This window comes from Grus americana, chromosome 8 (assembly GCF_028858705.1).
Source record: "Grus americana isolate bGruAme1 chromosome 8, bGruAme1.mat, whole genome shotgun sequence".
In the NCBI taxonomy this organism is placed as follows: Eukaryota; Metazoa; Chordata; class Aves; order Gruiformes; family Gruidae; genus Grus; species Grus americana.
The window spans coordinates 23,005,840-23,017,596 of NC_072859.1; the positions used below are offsets into that span (position 1 = coordinate 23,005,840).

Below are 11,757 nucleotides of genomic sequence, written 5' to 3' on the forward strand. Positions count from 1 at the left end.
ATCAGAAAATGACATAAGCTGTTTGTTTTTCCACTGAATTTAAGTATTTTTAGATTAGTTTAAAATACATGCATGAAAACAACATGTGAATAGAACTCGGGAATACAGTTTTAGCTGACTAAACCTTAGAACTGTAGTTTAGAATAACAAAAATGATCTAAATTTCTAAAAAAAGAGCATAATTTCTGGTTTACAAAAACTTGCAAAACATGGGCAGTTTTAACCCTTATTTTACTGCAGTCTTTTCAATGCACTGTAATAAACTTGAGATTAAAAGCATTGTGAAGATATGCAATGATTTAAGTATGTTTCTCATAATATAGATTAAATTGAACAAACAGATATGGAAATATAATGTCTTCCTCCTTTATAAATCACTAAGATACAAAAAATACTAATTTTTAGATTTGATATTATTTTCTTCTTCATCTTGACAGGATTTTCATTACTGAGACAAGAGGCTTAGATTATTGGTTATATTATCCCATTGTCTTTTTACACAATATTCTGTCTTCAGACAGAAGTTAATGTAACATAAACCAAATGAATAACCTTTTGTCAACCTATAATTATGTACTTGCAAAGATTTAAAGAGCACTGCTTAGTTAGAAATAACCTCTAGTCTTTCTTGGAATCTTACTGATGATTTCAAGAAGCTTAACTGTTGTAGAGATACGTAAGTTATTTTAAGAATAAAAACAATCTCTTACTTGGTCTTCAAAGGAGATTGCCTGGGCAACATCTCTGGGAAATCCATCGATTACTATACCCTCTTCATCAGGGATCTGCATTAATCTCTGCTTTATCTCAGTTATGGTTGTTTCCTTTCACAGAGAAAAGAAGTTATTTATTTAATATTGTAAAGGAGGTTTTCTTGATGGTACGCATTAATACAGCATGTACAAATCCTTCAAAAGTAAACATTAACATGGGATATGCTGTACCTGAGGGGCCAGTTCTCCAGTAGTAATTATTTTGGCAATTAGACTCCATTTTCTATTGCTGCTTGTGCTGTGGATCTTCTTCCTTAACAATTCACCAACTGATATGTAGTTAAATCCATAACGTTCTGCTATTTTCAAACTCTGTGTTCCTTTACCACTTCCTGGGCCACCTATTGGCAATTATAAGCAAAACATTAAATTAATCTTTCATCTGAAGTACCTAATCACATATGAAATCCTTCCTATTGTTACCAATTTTCCAACCATTATTAGAGCATCTTGCAGTTGATGACTTGTTACCAGCCATTTGGAAATGGGTCTCATCTACCTGATCATAAAGGTAAAAGTTTGTAAAATGAAGTAAAAAAAAAAAAAAAAATACAAATCTACTTGCGAATTAAAAATAAACATGTTCTTTTAGGCTTGGTCTCATTCTAAAGTTGTTCCTGGAAAGGAATTTTTCTTTATTTGTAGTAGAGGAGGAGACAAATTAACTGGTCCCTTCTTGAACTCTGTGAATCCAAAGATAGAGCCAGATCAGTATGAAGCATACCCATGTCAGAAAGAATTATACTTGTTTAAATAAGCCGATGAAATCAATGGACTAGTCATGAAATGGAACTAATAAAATCTGCTTCTAAATATGCTTGCATGAGTTTCTGAGGTTTTCTAATTTTAAAATACAGAAAAATATTAAATAATCAGCTGACATGTTTCCATAGTGATTTGGTACAAGGACTTTTATTGAACCATGCATACTTCTGGTATTGATGCTTGAAACATCTGATAGAGAACCAATTTGTTAGGTTCAGCTTGCTGGACAACTTGAAGAATAAAGAGACCCTTCAGTATAGTGCAGGCAGAATAGGTATCAAAATCACAGAAAGCAGCTATATTACATAGCAGGGAATGCTGAAATGGAGGTCTGCTGGACAGCAGAAGCAAGAATGCATGTAAAAAAAAAAATCAGAATATGTCTGAACTAAAAGGACATATTATGATGTGAAGAACAGAGAAACTGGAATCCAGTATGTAAGAATAGGGAATTGTTTTGATAAAAAGAAATGTTTATATGTAGAAAAGTGAATGTTACTGAATAGCATAACAAAGCAAAACCAAAACAAATGTTTTGGTATTAATTTCCAAAAGTAAGTAGCTATATTTTGAGGAATGTGTGTGAGAACATTGAATTTTATTTCAACAGACAAAGAATTAAGATTTCTTAAAAATACAATATACGTTTTCTATGAACTTTAAAAAATACATCAATGCAATGAAAGTAAATATGAATACAATGAGCTTCTTGTTAGTAATCACATAACCCTTTCTTATATTATCTGTATTATTCCCATAAATAGCTTTTAGGCATTTATATAATACATACAGATTTGACTGCAGGATAAGCTTCATAATATTGCTTCATATATGGTTATGACACTCTGTGTAACCAGGTTCAAACCTGTGTCCCAATATTACATGTCAGAGAGCTTTCAGTGCCCCCAGTAGTCACTAGGAACTTTTCTGTACCACTGATGCTGTGATGGGAACTCTCCACCCGGCCTTTGCAGCTCAGATGGGGACCCTTTTGAAGAGAATGCACTTGTGTATTGTTAAGGTGTTCCCTTACCCTGCCCACAGTTTAGTTATACCCTTGGGGAAAAAAAGGCTTTATCATTATCTAATTAGTTTAAATGATGCTTAAATCAAGCCAGGATAAGATAAATGCAAATAAAAGCATTTATCTGTAACATCCAACTAGCCAATACAGCTACAGATGTTCATAAAACATGCAAGCAAAGAAATGAAAGAAAAGCTATATCTTATCTCTGTACAGTAAGGTTAAAATTTAAAAGTATTTTCCCCTCATTCAGTTCACTTGCTGTTTCTCTTCTAAAAAGGCATATGCTTTCTGTCGTCTTTTGGCAGATTATGTTAGCTTTTACAGCTATTCTTCCATTTCAGTTCTTCTAGGTGATCTAGATGGGCTTAGTTTTTTCAGCTTGAACTCTTTCTTTCATAGACAGTTTAGCTATCCTCTTTGTTAGAGTAAAGGATCTTTCCCTTTTGTAGATAGGCAAGTATCTGCTATGCCAGGAATCATCTCCTCCACTAAAGTGGCTACAAAGCAATTCTGCTTCGGCTCTCCCCACTCCCTTTGATGGCACGCTCAGCCTTCCCCATGACAAATGCGTTTCACCAAACCTTACATTGTGTTTCACTCCTGTATCAAAAATGTACCTGATACAAATGTTCAAACAAGATAGTTCCGTGTAGTTCACAGTTTATTACAGGCTCTTGGTAATCTGGAATGATAGTAGATTTGGAATAACTGATTCCCAGTGTCTTTTTTCTTATGTAGATGAAAACAACAGCGCAAAGAAGTGCACCTAATTGTTTGATAATTGCTGCCAGTTTGTAAGGAGCAGATTTTGTCAGGTGAATGACTATGATTATTACTCCTTACTGGAATGTCTACTCATTCTGTGTAAAGATTTCCATAAGCAACCTTCTCTAGATATATAAAGCTACGTACTGCAGTCTAATGAGCATAACATATAAATAACATATGTATGTGTGTGTTTATATGTATGTGTAAGATTTATTACTATTAATTTATGTGGCTTTATTTACTGGCAATAATCCTAGCTACTGGAAAAAAGGGGCAGTAGGTTGTGACTGTGCTTCTGAGCAAAGGGTTTATAAAAGATACTGGAGCCAATGTTGTGCTTAATTCCTGCAGATATAATACTTCCAAGGAAGGAAATTCAGTTTATTTCCCTAGAGACTCAAGACAAGTTTGAAACAGACTATGTTGTACCCCAGAAACAATAAAGATGCAAAACATACATAGTTAATGTAGCAAATTAGAAACAGAAAAGTTGACAAGGAAAATAGTATCCCTATTCCAGCAGAGATACAAAAGATGCCAGAAAAACAGAACTGTTATTTGAAAAAACATCAGTCTCCATAAAACTATAAAATAGCTGAAAAAAATTTTTTTTAAATCAAGTAGATAGACTTTACACTCCTGTTAGGGAGAGCTTTGCTTTGCCATTAAAGAGAAGCAGAAAAAAAAAAGTGTAGTTTGGCACTTCTTTCAATTTAGATTTGCAAGCAGAAAAAACCTAATAAAGTATTTGCTTTAATGTTCATAAACTTCTCATACATTTTGTTTTTCTCAATCCAAAAATATCCCTTTATAGCAAGCTGGAATTATCCATTTACAATCTAAGGGGAAACATTCAGGTAATAAAATAAGAGAAAAGTGATAGGACAAAATTACTTCCCACAGCAAATCATTATAATTTATTGAATTGTGTATCTGTTCCTGACTCTCTGATAAATCATACTGGCAGACTGTTCACAAGAAAGGAAAATCAGATCACTTTTGGTTTTCATTCTTTTCACTTATTCTGAGATTATACATTATTCAAGAAAAGCGTGATTATTTTACATATTTCTTAGATGTCTAGACTAGGGAACATTTGTGGCATCTAAAATTATGTTTGCTAACTGGTTTCAAGTGAAGATTTCTATGCCCAAAAAGTTTTACTAAAGCAGTTCTTTTAATCTAGTTTTGTCAAAGGAAGTTCAAAATTTCAGTTTGGCTTATATTGCTGTAAATTCAAAATAAATTCATGTAAAAATAAGATTTCTGAAAAGACATGATTTTAAAATCTAGCTGTGGACTGGATTTAATAAATCAGCAGGCCAGCCTGACAGCACTGTCTTTGATCTATCCTTTAAACTTTGATTATAAAAGGAAAATATATTCTTTTCATATTAACTAATATTTTAAATTAAGTGCCGTTTAAAAACATACTGAACTATGGGGTTAATGACACCAGGTAATTCATTTTTTTAAGATCTTTGTATTCAGGCTGTATCAGTGGTAAAAATGTGGTTGTCAAAATATGTTAGGAAGTACATTTTTAACACAATCTAGTTTCCTAGTTTTATAACGCCTTAGAAACTTATTTTTCCAGTGATTCATATGTGTGCCGTGCTGGCATGGTCCATCTGATTTTTCTAAAATCCAGTCACATACTCACTTTGCAGCTTTGTAGCTTTACATTTCATCAGAAGACTTTTCCGCAAACACAGAAAAAGAACAAAACCCTCACCTTTCTAAGTGAGTTCTCTTTTGCCTGGGAGCTACCTGGTTCATTATAAGGATGATAGATTTCATAAAGCAAAGAAGTTGTAAAAACCTTTATGGAAGCATTAAAAAGATCTTGGGCTAATGCATTATTAAAGAAAAGTTCACCTAATATGTGAAGCAGAAGACAGGTCTTTAACTCCTATTCATTTCAGTGCCCAACAATGAATGGGACCAGGACTTTCTGAGCTAGGCAGTATGGTTAGTTATCACTACTTAGACATAAATAGCTTGCTTAACTGAAGCTTTCGCTGGCACTTTATACAAACTGAAAAATATGCAACAATTTTGTGTACAATATTTGTCTCTTGAAATTAATAGTACAGCTTTTTTCATTTTCTCTCCTCCATTCACTGTATTAGTTATTCTTTTAACCTTTCCAGTGTGTGGTTTTTATGTGCTTTCTCAACAGAAAGTTGAATTTGGGAGAAATTTTCTTGATACTGTACAAAATTGGACAATAGCTGCTAAGCTACACATAATCTCATGTTTCTATCAGATCACACTATAACAGCCAGATTCAGAGAAACTCAGTTGGAAAATAAACCTGAAATAGCCTTTGTGGAATGTTTACAATGATGTTCCCTATATAAATGGGGGAAAAGAAAAGCACTGCAAAATCCACAGTCTGTTCACTATATGCTGGCGTTCAAGGACTTCACTTCAAATACCCCTGCACTTAGTTCCAGAGGTGAAAGCCAATCTCTCTTTATTTCACCTAGATCAAACCTTCATTCATCACTCTACTGCAATAGAGCTACACGGATTTCAATGCATTAAGAGCCTTCTGTGGTCACTGAAAAGGAGCCAGTTTTTCTCCTTTATGAAAAGAAAGGCTAGCTAATTAATTAAGATGAAAGAAAGGCATGTGTTATTTCTCCATCTAACGCAAGCTTTATAGTTCAATGATGCATGGAGAGATTTGCATGTTGAGATTTGTAATTCTGAAACGAAAGATTAAGAAAATTCAAATGCCTAAGCAATTCTTTTGGCGTACCACAACTATCTAGACAAATGCCTGGTTTTCTGTTTTCAATATATTCCAATACCACATTTCCAAGAACTGTTGGATGCAGAGCCTAGAGGACATGCTGTTCTTACAGATCCCACTCTATAATACAGAGAAGACATTTCTATTCCCTTTTACTACACTACATACTATTCTCTGTTATGGAAGCAATATCTCTCTTTAATATAAATAAGGCTTTATAGACTAAACCCAGGATTCTCCATCACCTGACACCTGTGCTGTAACCATTTGAACAGTCCAGAGAATTAGGCCTGGCAGTAAAATTTCAAAAGACAATTATCCCACATGACAAGGGAACTAATTCAAAGAACTTAAATTCAGAAACAGAATAAAACATTGATTTAGACTTAAACCGCAGCTATTTCTTAATAAACAGTATGCTTGTCTGAGGCTGGAAAGTACGAGTTGTTTAGAAAGGACACTAAACAGCACACAAGAGAGAACTCAGGGAGAGAGCACATTAACTAATGCTAAATGATCACTCACTCTCCCTGAAGATGGCACAGGATTCATTTGCCCCATAGAGCTAGGGACTAATTTATCAATGCAATGGACTACTGACCATGTACGCTCACTCCAGCTGGACATACTGATCAGTTTTCAAGGTTCTAAATATAGAGGACAACAGTTCCCCATCACCTTTTTGAGCCGGCTTATCCAATATTTTTAAATATCCTTTTTTTGAGCAGCTTTGAATACCTCTACAGTAGTGTTTTAGCTCAGATCCGGAGCACGCTTTGGAAGAGCACTGGGTCACATGGTGGAGCTGTCTTGAAATGCACGAGCTGAGTTTGGTTTAGATTAAATCAAACCATCAGATGTGCTCCATAAGCAAACCAGGAGCTCTCCAGCTGCTAAAGGGCATCCAGTCTACAGAACATGACCGCAAGTGCTCACTGTAACCCCTAAAATGCTTACGGTTGGGATGCTATATCCTCAGCACTAAATTTCACTTTCTGATATACTCTAATTGGGCTGCACCACTTGCTAGGGCAGATGAAAAACTTGTACTGCATATAGGCATTCAATGTATTTGCAGTACAAATAAAAAGGCAAAGTAACAGAGAAAAAATCTTGGCAAAATGACTTTGCCTTCATACCTATGACAAGGATAATTTTTGGTCGAGGTCTTGCAGGATCAAATACATCATATTCCTCAATTAGCTCAGCGGTTTCAGAGAGGTCGGTGTCACTTTCTATCGAAAACTGTTGGATTGGAGGGAGCCGGTCATACCGTCGGTATGGGAAGTTAGAATTATCAGGCATCACTGTAAAATAGTAAGATAAACTGGGAATTGTGGAAATACACAGAAAACTCAAAATCTATTGTATACACAGATTTAAATAAGTATAATAAATAAACATAAAGTATAAATATCTCTTAATTTTACGATGTGCTTGCTGTTATTATATTAAATATTCCTTGCCTCTATTTAGCTGATTTATTAAACTGGAACCACTAGAAGTCAGTTTTCTTTGGTGTTTCTGTACAAGCACATCAGCTTTTCTGTGAAAATCTGCCCATAGCACCCAGAGTTCGGCAGTGGCCTCTGAGAAGAAAAGCCTTGTATTGTGCAGATAACCTGTACTATTAAACAGAACTCTTTTGCTGATACATGTTGTACATAGAGATAGAGATAGTATTCTTGCTAATTAGTTCAATGAAATGCTGGATGGCAAGGAAGAATAACTATGGCAACTGAAAGATGAACTAATTACTCTTTGTTAACATTACAAATAAAATAATTACAGGTATTGGTATGACATTTGCTTAGATTTTACGAGACGCATCTTTTTCTAAGAGTTTGTCATTTACGTTTCATTTAGTAATTAGCATATAGCTCCAATATTAACTAGAAAAACAACCTAGTGTAACTGCACTGAAGTTATTATGTATGTCATCCATAAGGACCAACTGAAAATATAAGCCAAGTGCACTGAGTCAACTTTGCCCCTATCTTTGCAAATGTTTTAGGTAGGATACAAGAAATCTCTCCCATAGTGCGTTAAAGAATTACACAACAAACATCCATCATTAGGCTGCAAAATGATCACAATTTCCTCTCCTGCATAGCATCCGTTATGGGAGAAGCAAAACAAATGCTAAAACGCAAGGAAACAGAATCTTTGAGTTCTTTGCCTAAGGAAAATCAGAGTGAGGCATGATGTGCTACAGAAGTAAGTATAAAATAATTCAGTAGTAGATGTAAAACCACCCACAGTGCAGCATTTTTATACTTAATACATTACCATTCCTGAAAAAAGACCTCCTGGATTGTCCTCCATTGAGTGGAGGCAAGGTCTTCTTTTCTGGGCTGACAAAAGTGTCCCATTTCACTTTTTCTGATCCTCCAAGCTCTTTCACTTTCTGCAAACAGCTTTCCAAATATTCAATTGGGTCATCGGGTTTGTAACACATTAATCCATTCAACAGACTCTGCAACGTAAGATCAGAGATACACACTATAATGACAGATGCCAGTAAAAACCAAGCACTTCAAATTTTACTTTACACAAAGAAAGCCTGTATTCCTTCTATATTCAGACTCCATTTCAAGCCAATGCGTGAGAGTGAGGCCTGCAAAAATTGTATGATTTTGGTTTGCCAGTGTCACAAAAATGGTTCAGAACAGGAAACTCGTGGCTACGTCTTTATATTTGTCTGTTTGCACTGTAATAAAAACTGAAAATAGTAAAAAAGTTCCCTACATTTTTCTTAGAACTACCACTGGCAAATATTCACAGAGCAATGCACAAGCTAGATAGCCCCAAAAGTTACACCTTCTGGGTAGCCTACTAGAGCACTAAAACGTATCTTTTCTTTATAGACCAGTGCACTCGCAAGTATCTTATCCATATTCTTGAGTCAACGCTTACACAAATAATGAAAAAAAGATTTTTTTAAATCATGAGAAATACTCAAATATCATCTTGATCAGTATTGGGAAAAAAAAAACCCCAAACCTAAAGTTCATAGGTGCTTCCAGATTTAATTGACCAGAATTTCCCAGCCATTAGAAAACCCCTGTCTACAGTGTTAATTCTGCACTCATAGTACCTATCAGCATTATGGGGAGCATGGAAGAAGGAATGCCAGGCCCTCCTCTGACGCATGGTAATTGATTTTCCTTGACAAAGTGATACATAAGTCATCATCTCACCTCTCCACAAGACAACTGCATCCAACCTTCTCTTAACAATAAATGTCTTTCAGGATGATTTCTGTTCTTTTGTGCTCTTCCTAATTTTTGTGCAAATAAACTTGAGGGTCACAGTTGATATTAGTAATAAACAGCTCCAATTCAGGATTTGCTCAGTTATTTGTTATCTACAGTTTATAGAATAGTTGTTATTTACACACATTTTTATTTATAAAATAGGATGTAATTTACATGCGTCTATGCCCTTATTATACTACTTAACCAATCACAGCAACTAGCCATATATTTTTGCAGAAGATATGCACCATTTTTTACAAATCGCTAGCTCAAGCGTTGAGCCTTCACAGAAAAACAGTTTTGACTGCATCTTTTGTTAAACCGTTCACATTCTAAATGTTCTAGTAAAACATTAGCATGGTCTATGTCTTGTAATTTTCAAATACATAAAAAAATGTCCAGCTTCAGAAAAGACCGGGGAAAATACATATGTGTCTGTGTGTGTGTGTGTTTTATACAGATGGCAGGATGTCTGATTCAGAAAAAAAAAAAAAAAATAATCCACATTGCACAGAGAAGTAATTATCAACCATTAGCAGCAGGTAACTTGTAGGAAGCTAAACAAAACCACACTGAACAGTTGTGGGGTTTTTTTCTGCCCGACCGATGAAAATCTGGAGAAACCCTGAAAGGTAACCCCCGCCTGGATTCCTCGGCAGAGCGGCCCGGGGGGTCCTTTGCCCTGCGGACACCCAAGTTCGGTCCCTCCGCAGGCGGCTGGAGGAGGGCAGAGGAGGCCGCCCGCAGCGCCGCGGAGGGGCGCGGCCGCCTGGCTGCCTGCGCGCCCGCGGAGGCTCACGGCAGGTGGACACCGGGTAGCCGCTCCCCCGCCGGCTCCGCGGCCGGCAGCTCCCATCCCGGCCCGCGGGGCGCTACCGGGCGGCTCCGGGAGCCGCGGTCGCCCAGCAGCGCCCCCCGACCCGGGGTGGGGGCCAGCCCCCCGCGGCGCGGCTCCCCGCGCAAGGTACGCGCGCCGCAGCCTCCTCTGACTGCTCCGTCCTTCCAGCCACCTTCAGCCCGCTGCCTGCCTCGGGGTCCCAGCGCGGAGCACCCCCCGACGGGGCGGAAAACGCTCCCCCCTCCCTCCGCCTCGCCTACCTCGAAAAGCTGCGGGATCTCCCTGCGGGCCAGATACTCCTTCGCCTCGCCGGCGCTCATACCGCCAGCCGGGGACGGGGGCGCCGGCGGGGCGCGGGTGGGCAGCGCCGAGCCCCGCGCACGGCACGGCGCGACGCGGCGGTGCAATGCGGGAGCCTCGGAGAGGCTTCCGCGGGCGGGCGAGTCGGGGCGGGGGGGGAGGAGGGAGGCAGGCTGCCCGCCTCCCCGTCCCCGCTGCACGGAGGGAGTGAGAGCACGTTTTCCCCCGGCGGGGAGGAAGAGCGTGCGCAGGCTGCTGGGGAAAGTTTCAGGGGGTGCCTGCGGCGAGGCACCCGAGCGGAGGCGGTGCAGGGTTGTGCGTGGCTGCGAGCCGCGGGCAGGGTGCCCCGGGAGAGATAGGACCCCGGCTCCCCGGGAGGCACCCTCTGCTTTCGCTGTCCTTAGGCGCACCCCGCACGCTGGGAGGGCAGTGGCAGCGAGTGCGGGGAGGGATGTGCGCTCGTGTAGCGCAGAGGTGGTGAAGCTTCCCGGTATATCGCAGCCTCTGCCCTTGGCATCGTTTTTTGGCGTTTTGGAGAGCGAGGCATTTCATATGCTTTGGGCTGGTAAAAGGCCATGAACTATGATCACTCATGAGCATCTGTGATCATCGGGTCACAGGGGGAGACCTGAAGACATCTCTGGTCCAACCTCCTGCTCAGAGCAAGGGCAGCTCTTGAAGTCAGACCAGGCTGCTCAGGGCTTTATCTAGTCTCACCTTGCAAAACCTCTAAGGATGGAGACTGCATAGCCTCTCTGGGAAACCTGTGCTTGTCTGGGCCTCGTGGTGAAAAAAGGATTTTCTTCTGTTTGGTTAGCACCTTCCTTGTCTCAATTTGTCTCTTGCCCACCATTGCACCGTTGTGAAGAGCCTGGCTCCATCTTCATGCTAACCTCCTCACAAGCATTGGAGAGCTGCTATTATGTCCCCTGTAATCCTGCCACAGGCTGAACAAGCCTGGTTCCCTCAACCTCTCCTCAAGGGCAAGTGCTCTCATCTCTGACCATCTTTGTGGCTGTCCACTCCACTCACTCCAGTTTATCAAAATCTCTCTTTTACTGGGAACCCCAAACAGGATGCATTATTCTAGATGTGCTCTGAGGAGTGCTAAGTAGGGGGGAACTTCTGTGATATTCTATAGCATACTGGAAGTCAGAGTAGATTATGTCAGTTGCTTAATTGTCCTATATCAAGTCTGATGTTCCAATTAGATTTTAATTTTGTTGATTCTCTTTTCTAACACAACATCCATGTAGTTTGACTGATGC

The 11,757-nt window shown here is 39.1% G+C and overlaps 1 protein-coding gene across 1 annotated transcript in view; it reads right to left on the bottom strand.

The window, feature by feature from the left end:
* The window catches only part of AK5 (adenylate kinase 5), a 92,895-nt gene extending 82,020 nt beyond the window's left edge, over window positions 1-10,875 (bottom strand). Inside the window, exons 1-5 of the mRNA XM_054833313.1 lie at window positions 10,450-10,875; window positions 8,384-8,570; window positions 7,234-7,401; window positions 945-1,114; window positions 711-824 (exon numbers count right to left, since the gene is read on the bottom strand). Coding sequence (XP_054689288.1) covers window positions 711-824; window positions 945-1,114; window positions 7,234-7,401; window positions 8,384-8,570; window positions 10,450-10,509 — 699 coding nt within the window. The 5' untranslated portion in view covers window positions 10,510-10,875. The remainder of the gene's footprint in view (window positions 1-710; window positions 825-944; window positions 1,115-7,233; window positions 7,402-8,383; window positions 8,571-10,449) is intronic.
* Window positions 10,876-11,757: the final 882 nt, after the last annotated feature.